This window comes from Carcharhinus amblyrhynchos, chromosome 2 (genome assembly GCF_965287045.1).
Source record: "Carcharhinus amblyrhynchos chromosome 2, sCarAmb.v2.hapA, whole genome shotgun sequence".
NCBI lineage: Eukaryota > Metazoa > Chordata > Chondrichthyes > Carcharhiniformes > Carcharhinidae > Carcharhinus > Carcharhinus amblyrhynchos.
Window position 1 is genome coordinate 102,913,255 of NC_137325.1, and position 14,645 is coordinate 102,927,899.

At 43.9% G+C, this 14,645-nt stretch overlaps 1 protein-coding gene across 7 annotated transcripts in view; it reads right to left on the reverse strand.

Moving 5' to 3' along the window:
• Positions 1-14,645, reverse strand: part of akap9 (A kinase (PRKA) anchor protein 9) — a 211,579-nt gene that overhangs the window by 166,089 nt on the left and 30,845 nt on the right. For all 7 annotated transcript variants that reach the window (XM_080210240.1, XM_080210222.1, XM_080210231.1 and 4 more), the window contains 2 exons: positions 5,522-5,677; positions 2,922-3,119 (listed from right to left, as the gene is read on the reverse strand). In XM_080210240.1, coding sequence (XP_080066366.1) covers positions 2,922-3,119; positions 5,522-5,677 — 354 coding nt within the window. The remainder of the gene's footprint in view (positions 1-2,921; positions 3,120-5,521; positions 5,678-14,645) is intronic.

Below are 14,645 nucleotides of genomic sequence, written 5' to 3' on the forward strand. Positions count from 1 at the left end.
TCCACTGTTACCTAAATTTAAGAATGATTTTTTTAAAACTAAAGAGTTAGATAGATAAGCTTCATTTCTTGTGAACTATTTTAAGCAATGTCAGACAGTCAATATACTTAATAAGAACATAAGAACATAAGAAATAGGAGCAGGAGTAGGCCATCTAGCCCTTCGAGCCTGCCCCGCCATTCAATAAGATCATGGCTGATCTGTCGTGGCTCAGTTCCATTTTCCCGCCCTCTCCCCATAACCCTTAATCCCCTCTCTTATCAAGAACCCATCAACCCGCTTCTTAAAAATATTTAGCGAGGCAGCCTCCACCACTTCAACGGGCAGAGAATTCCAGAGATTCACCAGCCTTTGAGTGAAGAAGTTCCTCCTCAACTCCGTTCTAAACCGCCTCCCCTTTATCTTGAGGCTGTGCCCCGTAGTCCTACTGTCTTTTTTGAGCGGGAAGAGTCTCTCCACCTCTATCCTATCCATCCCATTCATCATCTTATACGTCTCAATGAGATCTCCCCTCATTCTTCTAAACTCTAACGAGTACAAGCCTAGTTTATTCAGCCTCTCCTCATAGCTCAATCCCCTCAACTCCGGTATCAGCCTAGTAAACCTCCTCTGCACTCCCTCCAGGGCCAAAATATCCTTGCGCAGGTGCGGCGCCCAAAACTGCACACAGTACTCCAGCTGCGGCCTCACCAATGCCCTATACAGCTGCAGCAAGACCTCCCTACTTTTATATTCAATCCCCCTCGCTATGAAGGCCAGCATCCCATTCGCCTTCCTGACCACCTGCTGCACCTGCAAGCTGGGTTTTTGCGACTCATGCACAAGGACCCCGAGGTCCCTCTGCACCGTCGCCTGCTGCAGTTTTTCGCCACGTAAGTAATAGTCCTTCCTACCATTCTTCCTACCAAAGTGGACCACCTCACACTTGCCAACATTAAATTCCATTTGCCATTTCCTGGCCCATTCGCCCAGCCTATCTAGATCCTTCTGCAGACTCTCCACACCCTCCGCACAATTTGCCTTTCCCCCAATCTTGGTGTCATCAGCAAATTTCGACACCCTGCACTCGGTTCCCTCCTCCAGATCATCTATATAAATGGTAAATAGCTGAGGCCCCAGCACCGACCCCTGGGGCACCCCACTAGTCACCAGCCGCCAATCCGAATAGCACCCATTGACCCCCACTCTCTGCCTCCTATTTGACAACCAATCCTCTATCCACGCTAACACCCTACCCCCAACTCCATGTCCCCTGACCTTCTGCAATAACCTCTTGTGAGGTACCTTGTCAAACGCCTTCTGAAAATCCAGAAAGACCACATCCACCGGCTCTCCTCTATCCACTGCCCTAGACACATCCTCATAGAACTCCAGTAAATTTGTCAGACACGACTTCCTTTTAATGAAACCGTGTTGCGTCCGCCCTTTCAAGCAATTCCCTTCAAGATGCCTCGCAATTTCCTCCTTAATGACGGATTCTAACATTTTACCTACCACAGACGTTAAACTAACCGGCCTATAATTCCCCGCCTTTTGCCTGGCACCCTTCTTAAACAATGGCGTAACATTAGCCGTTTTCCAATCTTCCGGCACTTCCCCGGAATCCAGCGACATCTGGAAAATAACCACCAAGGCATCCACTATCACATCCGCCATTTCTTTCAGAACCCTCGGATGCATTCCATCTGGTCCTGGGGACTTGTCCACAATCAGCCCCTCCAGTCTGTCGAGCACCACCTCTCTAGTAACAGTAATGTCATTAAGACCCTCCATTCCTACCACCTTTCCATCGCTAACACCCGGCAAATTATTCACGTCCTCCTCCGTGAAGACAGAAACAAAAAAGTTATTCAAGACCTTAGCCATATCCCCATCCCCTACCACTAGCTCCCCTTTCTCATCCTCTAAAGGACCAACGTTCACCCTAGCCAGCCTCTTCCTTTTTATATATTTATAAAAACTCTTGCTATCCTTTTTTATATTAAGTGCTAGCCCAGCCTCATAGCTTCTCCTACCCTCCTTTATCAACTTCTTTGTCAATCTTTGTTGACATTTAAACCTTTCCCAATCCTCTTCTCGCCCACTGCTCTTAGCTACTCTAAATTCCTCCACTTTTAATTTAACACTTTCCTTCACCTCCTTCGTTATCCACGGCTTATTACCTCTCTTCCTACTGTCCTTTTTGACCATCGGAATAAATTTCTGCTGAGCACCAAGAAAGATCTCCTTAAAGATCCTCCACTGCTCCTCAGCAGACCTACCTTCCAACGCACTCCCCCAGTCCACATTTGCCAATTCTTCTCTCATCCTACCATACTCCCCTCTATTCAAACAAAGGACGCGTGTCCGGGAACCCACTTTCTCCTCCTCCATCTGCACCAGAAACTCCACCATACAATGATCACTCTCTCCAAGAGGATCCTTCACCGCAAGGTCCCTAATTCTACCCGCCTCATTACATAGCACCAGATCCAAGATAGCTCGCTCCCTCGTCGGCTCCAAACTTGATTTGATTTACTGTCACATGTTGGGATACAGTGAAATATATTGTTTCTTGCGTGCTATATAAAGTATACTATTCAGAATACATAGGAGGAGGAGAAAAGGAGGGGGTGCAGAATAGTCATGGCTAGCATGTAGGGAAAGATCAACTTAATATAAGGCAGGTCCATTCAAATATCTGATGGCAGCAAAGATCAAATGTTGTAGTATACTCAAATGATCCAGAAACAATTACTAATGGAACAATGGACTTTAGGAACATAATTAGGATATCACAGGTTCACCTTTCTTTTTAAAATAAAAAAAAATCACATCATTGCTCAGTGTGGAAAGCTGAGAGAAGAATTAAGTGGTTCTCTTACAAGAGCAATAATCTTAATTAGAAATGGACTTAGATTTGTATTCAAAAATAGGCTTACCACTGTGAGATTGTGAAGCTGAGTCTGTAGGTATTTTATTTGTTGCTGATATTCATCATTCATTTCCTGAAAGGTTTTCAACTGCTGTTCCTTTTCATCAATTTGCATTTGGTAGGTAATGAGCTGTTGCTTTGACTGTATCAAGTCAGCTGCTGTGGTACCATGGTTAGTACTTCTCACAGCTTCACTGGCCTGCAACTGCAATTTATATAAGAGAAAACAATGAATTTCAAACTGTTAACTTTGCAAAACAATATTACATCCATACTAATTGTAATTCTGTGAAGTGAAAATAACATACAAAAATACCGTGAAATCTTTCATGAATGAACTGCATTTAACTTCTAAAAATACAATATTTAGAGCTATGGATCAACACTAGGTCAAGAGGCATTCATTTTGCTGCAGAAGAACATCTGAACACTATGATATTGTTATGTTAAGAACAATATCAGCAAAAGCAGTCTAACTTTTCCAAACTTACTCAGAGGGACAAAAAATTCAAAGTGTCAAATTCGTGTAAAGGTTGGAGTAAATCCCACTGTTTTTTCAAAAATGAGTCTCCCACACACTGTGCACTGCAGAGAGCCCCGTGAATCACACGAAAAATCGGGGGCAGAATCTATTCCCGTTGGAGAGACCAGCAACATAGCACTGAGGGGGCCATATGCGGTGAGACCGGCGCATGTGCAGTATCCCTCTACTGCCGGCCACTCAATCGCTGGCCAGCCCCGCGACCCTGCATTGCTGGTCATGTGACCCTCCCACCCACCTCCCCCCCAAATCACTGGCTCCCCCAGACATGTCCGGGTCAGCCCTGATGGGCATTGCCACTTTTCCCCCTGGGCAGTCCCAAGCTGGCTGGAAATAGGGTGCCACTATCCCTTCACCCCTGACTTCGTGGGGGGGCCCCATGCGAGCCCAGAGACTTCTGTTGGCCAATTTTTGGCGCAGAGCTGACCGTGCTGGTAATCCAGCTGCCAGAGACTCTCAGAGACTGTGGCACCCAGCCTGGAGCCCGCTAAATGGCCTCCAGTTGAGTCTCAGCCTGGTGCGGTGCTCATGTAGCACAGCTGGCTGGGAGAATCGTCCCCAAAATTGCAGCTGAAGAATGCATCTGAATTCAATCACTGTTCTCATATTTTCATTTTAACATTAAACTGATAACAACAATGCATGGAAATAAATTTTCCTTGGCTGAAATTATAGAAAGTAACGCACATTAATGGCAAAAACTAAGAAGTTTGATTAGCAGAGCAGGGAATATTTTTATATGATGCAAGAATGCAAGGTGGCGCCTCAACACTACAGAAATAAAAATACTGTTAAAATAGATTTTAATTGATTTATGCCTGTGAGTGATATGGTTTGCGAATGTTACATAGTCATTTGCAAATCCGTGCTTGAGAATTTTACATTGTTCAATATACAATGGCATGGCAAAGATTAACACGAACATGAGCATTTTTCAGTTACAACAAGGGCAGGGCCAAAGAGTCCACTAGGTGCATGTGTGGGTAAAGTTTGATCAATCTTCTTTTGAGGGTTCATGCACAGGCAATAGCAAACTAGTATTTACTATAGTTTCACTAGACTGTAGTCAAGTAGGCATCCAATCACTTGATTTGATTTGTCACATGTATTAACAAAATGAAAAGTATTGTTTCTTGTGCACTACACAGACAAAGCATACCATTCACAGAGAAGGAAACATGAGAGTGCAGAATGTAGTGTTACAGTCATAGCTAGGGTGTAGAGAAAGATTAATTTAGTGCAGGGTAAGGCCGTTCAAAAGTCTGACAGGAGCAGGAAAGAAGCTGTTCTTGAGTTGGTTTTGGCATGTGACCTCAGACTTTTGTATCTTTTTGCCAACAGAAGAAAATGGAAGAGAATATCCAGGGTGTGTGGCATCCTTAATTATGCTGGATGTTTTGCCGAGGCAAAGGGAAGTATAGAGAGTCAGTGGATGGGAGGCTGGTTTGTGTGATAGATTGGGCTACATTCACGACCTTTATAGCTCCTTGCAGTCTTGGGCAGAGCAGAGCCAAGCCACACCAAGCTGTGACACAACCAGAAAGAACATTTTTTATGGTGCATCTGTAAAAGTTGGTGAAAGTCATAGCTGACATGCCAAATTTTCTTAGTCTTCTAAGAAAGTAAAGGCATTAGTGGACTTTCTTAACTATAGTGTTGGCAGGGGGTTCATTCGCAGTTTCATGAGTACTGTGGATGCACAGGCCTTTAAAAAAAAGTCTATATGTATGCTTTTCGTAGTTAAAAAGTAATCATAGATTACTCATTCAGAATGGGCAACATCTCCCTGATATTTTGTCAACATACAGGGAAGTCTTGTGGCACAGGGGGCAGTGTTCCTGCTTCTGAGCCAGAAGCTCTGCTTTCAAGTCACACATCAGGATTTGTTGGTCGCAGAAGGTATATTCATGATGTGATTAAACAGGTTGATTATGGCAGGCAGCAATTGGGGGGGTGGGGGGCACCAAATTCTACCCTAATACAATAAGAACGAGGAAAATAGTTTTGCCATGAAACATTAAGCAGCACATAGATAACATGGACGCTTAATTGTTTTATGCTTTTACCTGTTGGAATTGAATTTGGAGTTTTTGGCTTTGTTCTGTTAAATCCAAAAATTCTTGCAGGATCTCATCTTTTTCTTTTCTAGCTTGCTGCAGATTAGCAGTGAGTTGAGTGATAATACCATCTCTCTGTTTGACTGCAGCTTCAAAGTCCTGGAGCTGCGTGAAGAATAGAATTATAATGCTTAAACTCATTTATTCATTTATACAATTAAAACTGCTCAATTAATCTTCAATTGTTTACATAGGAACTTATACACACACAGTTCTCATTTTACCTGTGGGATGGATAACAACTATTAGTATGCAGATATCCCCATTTAAAGCACATTCTAAGAGCACGTTTTCATAGTGGAGCAGTTGGTAAATTAGGGATCCTCCCCAAATAGCACTGCTGCACCTTTGTTTTCACACAGTTACTGAACCTGTTAAGTTTTTTATAAAAGCAACTCCCACTTGCCGGCTCCCTGCAGGCCCCACTTGTTCGCCGACTCTTTACCAGGCCTTATCACTCACCACCACTGCTGTTTGGCAACATCCTCTAACATTCCCACATCACCAACTCTGCCCTGCAGCATCATCCACTTTGTCACTTCCCTCCCATCTGCAGCCACGCATTCTGCCATTTGTTCAAGACCTCTCCAACAGTGAGGGTTCGGGAGAATGAGTGGACAGGCAAGGAGTAGCAAAGTCAAGAGTTAATTTGAAAACAGGAATAATTGCACTAGAAACAGTAAGGAGAAGGTTCACTCAACTCATTCCTAGGATGAAGGGCTTATCCTGCACATAAAGGTTGAACCAGTTGCGTCTGTTCACAGTAGAGTTTAGAAGAACGAAAGTGATCTTATTGAAACATAAGGTCATGATGTGAAGATGCCAGCATTGGACTGGGGTCAGCACAGTAAGAAGTCTCAAAACACCAGATTAATGTGCAACAGGTTTATTTGATACCACGAGCTTTCAGAGGGCTGTTCCTTCATCAGGGGCAGTGCTCTAAAAGCTTGAGCTACCAAATAAACCTGTTGCAATTTAACCTGGTGTTGCAAAACATAAGGAATTTGCCAGGGCAGTTACTGGGAGGATGTATCCACTTGTCAGGAAGACTACAACCAGGGCGTACAGTTTAAAAATATGAGTAGGAGAAATTCCCTCTGTCAGAAGGTCATTACTCTGTGGAATTCTCTTTCCCAGAGAGCAATGGAGACCGGGTCACTGAATTTATTTAAGGCAGAGTTGGATAAGGGAATCAAGATTGATGGAGAACACACAGGAAAGTGGTCCTGAGACCACAAACAGAACAGCCATGATCTTATTGAATGGTGGAGCAGGCACGAAGAGCCAAACGGCCAATTCATGCTCCTGAATTAAGTAATTCAATTATTAAGAGTTGGTAAGAATTAAGATGATTTTAGAATCAAGGTAACAATAGATTTTTAAATGTAAAAATTAGTGGTCAAGAAAGTAACTCAGTGTTCAGTGTTTTAAGCAAAAGTGATTTTTGTTTCACATGCCATTATTAAGAACACATTAAGAACACATTAAGAATGCTGTACTGCAGATAAAGAGGATCACACTTCCATTTTGCAAGGGCTCCCTGTGCACTCTCTTCCAAGCTGTCCACAAGCATGTAGCAATCTTATTTCCTGGTTATGGCTGCAGAAGGCCCTATCAGTTGACCAAGGAGGCCGGGAAGGAGGTCACAGCAGGGGTCAGCAGCCAAGGGATTGGGTCTAACGCAGGAAAAGGATGAACGACCTTTTCCGGATCAGAAAAATGAGATTGAATGACAGTCTGACAAATCTCCTTTGAAGATGGGCATGCATAGAGGAGTCACCCAATAGGTTAGGGTGGGTGTTGATATGTTCATCTTGTTCTATCATCAGCTTCCATTAGTTACATTGGCTTCATGTGTGTCATAGGAATCTGCTTTGTTCTCTTCCTTTCCCTTTTGAGGGGGTAAATTTTGGAGGGACAGATGGATAACGTAACACCTCATTTACAGTCCAGCAATAAGGAGCTCACCTCAGTATCACTTAAATCCTGATGAGCTCTCCTCTTATGTTTGTAGGACAAGATGATCCATAACAATTTAGGTGGGTGATTACGTTACGTCTTCCATGGAGAGGCTGACGACTGTCAAAGAGTGGCAGATCCATGAGACCAAACAATGGGCACCTGGTTCTAGCAGGAACCTGCAAATCATCATTAGTGGCTTGCACAACAACAGTGGGCGACTGAGGTGGATAGTGCCACTGGACACTGCTCCAGAAGAGATTTTGGCCTCCAGCTGCTGCCTCTCTCCTGGACCTAGAAAGTCCAATCTCTGTGACACTCAAATGATTTGTAGGAAAGCCCATAACCAGATATCACAATGGCTTCCTCTGAACTCTTCCCATCTTAAAGGCCATCATCATGGCAATGGAAATCACATGGGCCCTGTATCCAGGTAGAAATGCTGATTAACTATCCTTGAGGGGCGAATTATCTTTCATCTTGGAATTAAATGGACAGTTTAGAACACAACTGTTTACAAACTGGTATTCTCAACACCTTTCTTCGCTTTTGAAGACTCCCACTCTACCCAGTTAGCACACAGGTTGATGCCAATGTCTTCAAGTAGGAATCTTCTTCCCTGTAAAGCAATCTAGCTCCCCTTAATTTCCCACAATCAAATCACTCAGACTTGCTACCAGGCAGACATGAAAAAAGGTCACACAAACCCCTTCATTTTATTTCAAATTAAAAGTACTGTCCCAAAGCTAACAATCCTATGAATAATAACTAGAAGAATCCTTTCCCAATGATCACAACCTGGATGCTTAAATAGTAGAAAACATTCTGGTTGATGAAAGCAGCCGGCAGGCAAAAGGGAGCCTTGATGGCAGCCGGGGTATATTTGTGGAAATCTTGTCATGGCCACAAAACCCATGAAGCATTCAGCCTGGCTGCCTTCAGCTACTCAAATTTAAAGAAGTTACCAGCCCTCTTGAAAAGAGCACCAGTCACCACCTTGATCCAGGGGTTCAGTGACCTGGGAGATCCAACATGGGTCCCTGGTCAATCCAGGAAGAAGGCACTTGCATAGAAATTCAACACTGCTGCAACTCTTAAGCACAACTAGCATGGGATTACTGCCCTGGCCACTAGGGTGAAGGTCAGCTTGAGGGCACATAGTTCTGTGGCGATCTCACGAGAGCTGTTGGCACTGACTCTCAGCCATTTAGTAGGTCAATGTTGTGTGAAAAACAAGGTCCAGGGCCATCTTTAGCATCTTCCCTACTGTCAGGCCATTTGTGCTGGTGTTGCATCCTGCAGCTGCTGCGGGGAACACCTGTTCTATGTCTCCACAGTATTGCCACGACACTCATCACGGACATCCTCAAATCCAAGAGGATTCAGCGTTACAGAATAAATGAATTCTATTACAAGTTCCAGCATGCTAGCACTCTGAGATTGACCTCTGCTCTTTCAATGAGCACGGGCACTTCAAGGATCTGGTCTGCTGACTGCCAATGGTCAGCTTTCAGTGAGGGGCTCTGTTCCCACACAACTCAAGCTCCAAATTATTCAGGCTGAAACAAAACACAACAGGTTCAACTTCTATACAGGTCAACTCTAAAGTGGCACTAGTTCAAACAGGCCCTCTTCTCAGCCACCCGGTTTAACTGGGTGGCTTTCAGCAATCCCTGGAGACCTGTGGAGTTTTCACTTAATTTGGCAACCAGCACCAAATCTTGGCAAATTTTTCTTTAAATGGTTTGACTAAGCTATTTAATGTGCCTAATTAACTTCCTGATGTGAGAGGATGACTTTGATGCACTGACACTCTCCCACCAGCAAATTAATTGTAAGTGACTTGAAGTTTCCCATTCGATTTAGTATCCTCAATTGCCATCTTTTACACCACAACATGCTGGATTATGTTCAACCCTTATACTGGATAAATTATAAATGGTACAGAAGTTTGGATTTGAGGTTTTATCTATTCATGGTGCATCTAAGCCCTGTAATTAAAAACTGTACAAAGCATAGATAAGTCTTAAATCCAGAAGAGTATGTGTGAGTAATCGATATTTTTCTTGCAGCTCAGATAAATCTTTAAATTGATACTGACATCTAAGCAGAGATAAAAACGGTCTACATTTATGCAAATATTATGTACTATCATCCAGAACGATGATAAGGTTTCAGAAATTTAGTTCAAGAATAAATTACTTAACCTGTCTAACTGGAGATGTGGCTGCGTGGCTAAAAAACACTTCTTGAAGGTCAGGCACAGTTCAACTTCAAGCAGATACAAGGAGTGATTTGGAATCAGTGGCAAGAGAGCAGAGTTTGTGGTCAGGACCAAAAACACAATGACGTCAGATTTTCCCTATTTAATTACTGGAAACTTTCAATCATTCAATGCTGGAGATTGGATAAGCAGTCAGACAACTTGGACAGGGGAGAGGTTAAGTGGGACGGTTGTATGGTGTAGCTAAGCACTGGAGGAGCAAATAATGAGACAGGGGAGAACCGAAGCACCAAATCTATTCAGGAAGTGTATGAAGCCTATAGAAAGATATTTAGAAAGCTTGATAGATGATCATTCTTTTAAATAGTACACTGCAAACGAGAAAAGCTGAGGATTCAAAAATAAAAACTTAAATGGCATTTGGTTCACATTTATGTTACACTAAAAAGCAGCACTAATATTATAAAACTATAGAATCTCTACAGTGCAGAAACAGGCCACCATGGCCATTGCATCTGCACTGACTCTCCAAAAGAGCATCCCATTCAGGCTGTCCCCTCCATCCTATCTCTGTAACGCCACGCATTTACTATGGCTAATCCATCTAACCTACATTCTTTGGACACTAAGGGGCAACCTAGCATAGCCAACATCTTTGAAGTGTGGGAAGAAGCTGGAGGACCAGGAGGAAACCCAGACACACAAGGAGAAAGTGCAAACTCTACAGTCATTGAAACCCAAAATCAAACCAGATCCCTGGTGCTGTGAGGCAGCAGTGCTAACCATGGTGTCACCATGCCACTGTTTTAATAGCATTGGAATGTAATGCCATTCTGTCAATGGAGAGAAAATAAAAAGCATATAGGCTATAAACAAAACTAAATGCAGAATTCTACATTGGCACATTTGAGGAGGTGGTCACACTATAGCTGCAGGGACTTGAGGAAAGGAAGTGGTGACCACCAGGCAGTCTAAAAAAGGTAGGCAGATAGTTCAGGTCTCCTGGAGTCTCGCTTGTGTTTCAGCATTCCATTTGGGAGGCTGATGAGGGCACTCGTTTCTCCAGGGAGTGCAGACAGAGCCAAGCTTCTGGCACCACATGCAGCAAATCTGTACAAGAGTGGGGAAAGAGAGGTGGGGCAATAGTAATAAGGGATTCCACAGTCAGGGGTATAGATAAACACGACCGTGGCCAGAATGGTATGTTGCCTCCCTGGTTCCAGGGTCCAGGAGTTTCAAATAACAGCAGCAGGGCATTCTGAAGTGGGAGGGTGATAAGGCAGAGGTCATGGTACATGTTGGTACTAATGACATAAATATAAAGAGGAATGAGGTCTTGCATCAAGAATTCGGGGAGTTAGGCAAGGCTAATAAGCAAGGCCTCTCAGGTTGCAATCCATGCCAGCGATTACAGAAATAGGAGGATAGTGCACATGAATGTGTGGCTTAAGAGTTGGAGCAGGAGGGAGGGTGGGTTTTAGATTCCTGGATCACTGGGACCATTTCTGGGGAAGATGGGATTTGTACAAGCAGGGCAGTCTATACCTGAACCAGAACGGACTAACATCCTTGCAGGATGCTTTGCTAGTCCTGTTGGGAGGAGTTTGAACTAATTTGGCAGGGGGAGGGGACACAGATTGTTAACAGAATAAGGGCATGGAATTATACAGCAAAACAAACAAGTCAGAGGGATTGCAACTGTATTAAGTTTCAAGGGAGTAAGCCAGATTGGATGGCCTTTATGTTAACACCAGGAATGTTGCAGCTAAAATGAATGAGTTGAAGAAAAAGATTGGCACACAGAAGTGTGATTTCGGAGCCATCACAGAGATACGGTTGAAGGAAGGACATGACTGGCAACTCAACATTCCGGGATATAGAATCTTCAGGCAAGACAGAGGAGGAGGTAAAAGAGGAGGAGACATTGCTTCATTAGTTAAGGAGTCAGTTACTGCAGTAAGGAGAGATGATATCTTGCAACTTCATTGAAGTGTTAATGCAAGCCTACTTATGATACCAATAATTAAACTTTAAACAAGCTTTGGGGTAGAGTTTAGAAATGAAAAAGTAGCTGCCAATTGTTAGGTGTTCATTATAGACCTCTAGATAGTTAGATGGATATTAAGGAGCAAACATGTGCTCAGTTTTTGGAGGTGTGTAAAAACAATAACCATACTATATTCGGTGATTTCAACTTTCCCGAAGTGAACTGGGATATACATTGGGTTAAGGGCTTAAAGTAGATTTCTTGAAATGTGTACAAGAGAACTTTTTAAAATCAACATGTAGAGGGTCCAACAAGGGAGGGAGCTGTGCTAGACCTGATTTTGGGGAATCAAGCCAAACAGATGGTTGTGTTGGTGGTGGGGAAAGCATTTTAGTAATAGCGATCACAGCATGGTACAATTTAAGCTTGTTACAGACAAGGAAATAAACATGCTGCAAAAAGAGTTTGATTGAAGAGAGTTGATTTTAGTGAAATAAGACAGGATCTGGCCAAGGTAGACTGGGAACCACTACTAATGGGAAAATCTACGGAAGAGTAGTGGAGAGCATTCCAAAAGGAAATGGGGAGGGTGCAAGAGCAGCATTTTCCCCCTAGGATGATAGGTAGGGATAACAAGCCCAGAGAACCATAAAGAACAAGAGATATTCAGGATATGAGAAGGAAAAGAAAGGCTTTTGAAAAATACAAGGGGAGCAAGGTTATAGTGGGTGCATTGGTGGTTATTTTCCAGACATCGCTGGATTCCGGGGAAGTGCCAGAAGATTGGAAAACGGCTAATGTTACGCCGTTGTTTAAGAAGGGTGCCAGGCAAAAGGCAGGGAATTATAGGCTGGTTAGTTTAACGTCTGTGGTAGGTAAAATGTTAGAATCCGTCATTAAGGAGGAAATTGCGAGGCATCTTGAAGGGAATTGCTTGATAGAGCAGACGCAGCACGGTTTCATTAAAGGGAAGTCGTGTCTGACAAATTTACTGGAGTTCTATGAGGATGTGTCTAGGGCGGTGGATAGAGGAGAGCCGGTGGATGTGGTCTTTCTGGATTTTCAGAAGGCGTTTGACAAAGTACCTCATAAGAGGTTATTGCTGAAGGTCAGGGGACTTGGAGTTGGGGGTAGGGTGTTAGCATGGATAGAGGATTGGTTGTCAAATAGGAGGCAGAGAGTGGGGGTCAACGGGTGCTATTCGGATTGGCGGATGGTGACTAGTGGAGTGCCCCAGGGGTCGGTGCTGAGGCCTCAGCTTTTTACCATTTATATAGATGATCTGGAGGAGGGAACCGAGTGTAGGGTGTCGAAATTTGCGGATGACACCAAGATTGGGGGAACGGCAAACTGTGCGGAGGGTGTGGAGAATTTGCAGAAGGATCTAGATAGGCTGGGCGAATGGGCCAGGAAATGGCAAATGGAATTTAATGTTGGCAAGTGTGAGGTGGTCCACTTTGGTAGGAAGAATGGTAGGAAGGACTATTACTTACGGGGCGAAAAACTGCAGCAAGTGACGGTGCAGAGGGACCTCGGGGTCCTTGTGCATGAGTCGCAAAAACCCAGCTTGCAGGTGCAGCAGGTGGTCAGGAAGGCTAATGGGATGCTGGCCTTCATAGCGAAGGGGATTGAATATAAAAGTAGGGAGGTCTTGCTGCAGCTGTATAGGGCATTGGTGAGGCCGCAGCTGGAGTACTGTGTGCAGTTTTGGGCGCCGCACCTGCGCCAAGATATTTTGGCCTTGGAGGGAGTGCAGAGGAGGTTTACTAGGCTGATACCGGAGTTGAGGGGGTTGAGCTATGAGGAGAGGCTGAATAAACTAGGCTTGTACTCGTTAGCGTTTCGAAGAATGAGGGGAGATCTCATTGAGACATATAAGATGATGAATGGGATGGATAGGATAGAGGTGGAGAGACTCTTCCCGCTCAGAAAGGACAGTAGGACTAGAGGGCACAGCCTCAAGATAAAGGGGGGGTGGTTTAGAACGGAGTTGAGGAGGAACTTCTTCACTCAAAGGGTGGTGAATCTCTGGAATTCTCTGCCCGTTGAAGTGGTGGAGGCTGCCTCGCTCAATATTTTTAAGACGCGGGTTGATGGGTTTTTGATAAGCGAGGGGATTAAGGGTTATGGGGAGAGGGCAGGAATGTGGAACTGAGCCGCGACAAATCAGCCATGATCTTATTGAATGGTGGGGCAGGCTCGAAGGGCTAGATGGCCTACTCCTGCTCCTATTTCTTATGTTCGTATTTAAAAGTTAACTGTTAGAACCACATTGATAGCTTACAATGAATTAACATTGCACAAAACAAATACTGAATGTTGAATTTTTCTTTCCAGAACAATTCAGTGCCACACTATGCAGTCACTGATGCTATTGAAATTATTCAGTAACAGAATGGAGAGTTTTCACTTAGGTTCCTACCAATTTTGGAAATTTGGGCTACATTTTCTAACTTGAAGCCTCACTATTTCTTATGTTCTTACGTTCTAAATCAGTGGAGGCATTCCTGCGTTATAGGACGTGCAGGGTAGAACTTAAGAAAGCAATTAGGAATGCAAAGAGGGGTATGAGAAAGTTCTGACTGGTAAAAGTATGGAAAATCCCAAGATATATGTATATCAATGGGAAGGGGACAATCAGGGAAAGACTAGGGCCCATTAGGGACCAAGGAGTCAATCTATGGGTGGAGCCAGAGGACACTGGTAGAGTGTTGAATGAATACTTCAGATCTGTCTCTACCCAAGAGAATGGGGACAATGGTATGGAATTCAGGAAGAGATTATGAGGTTCTTGAACAAATTGACAAAGGGAAAGACAAGATACTGTAGGTGTTGGCTGCCTTAAAAATGGATAAGTTTCCAAGTCCAGAGAATTGTGCCCTAGGTTGCCGGGGGAGGCAAGA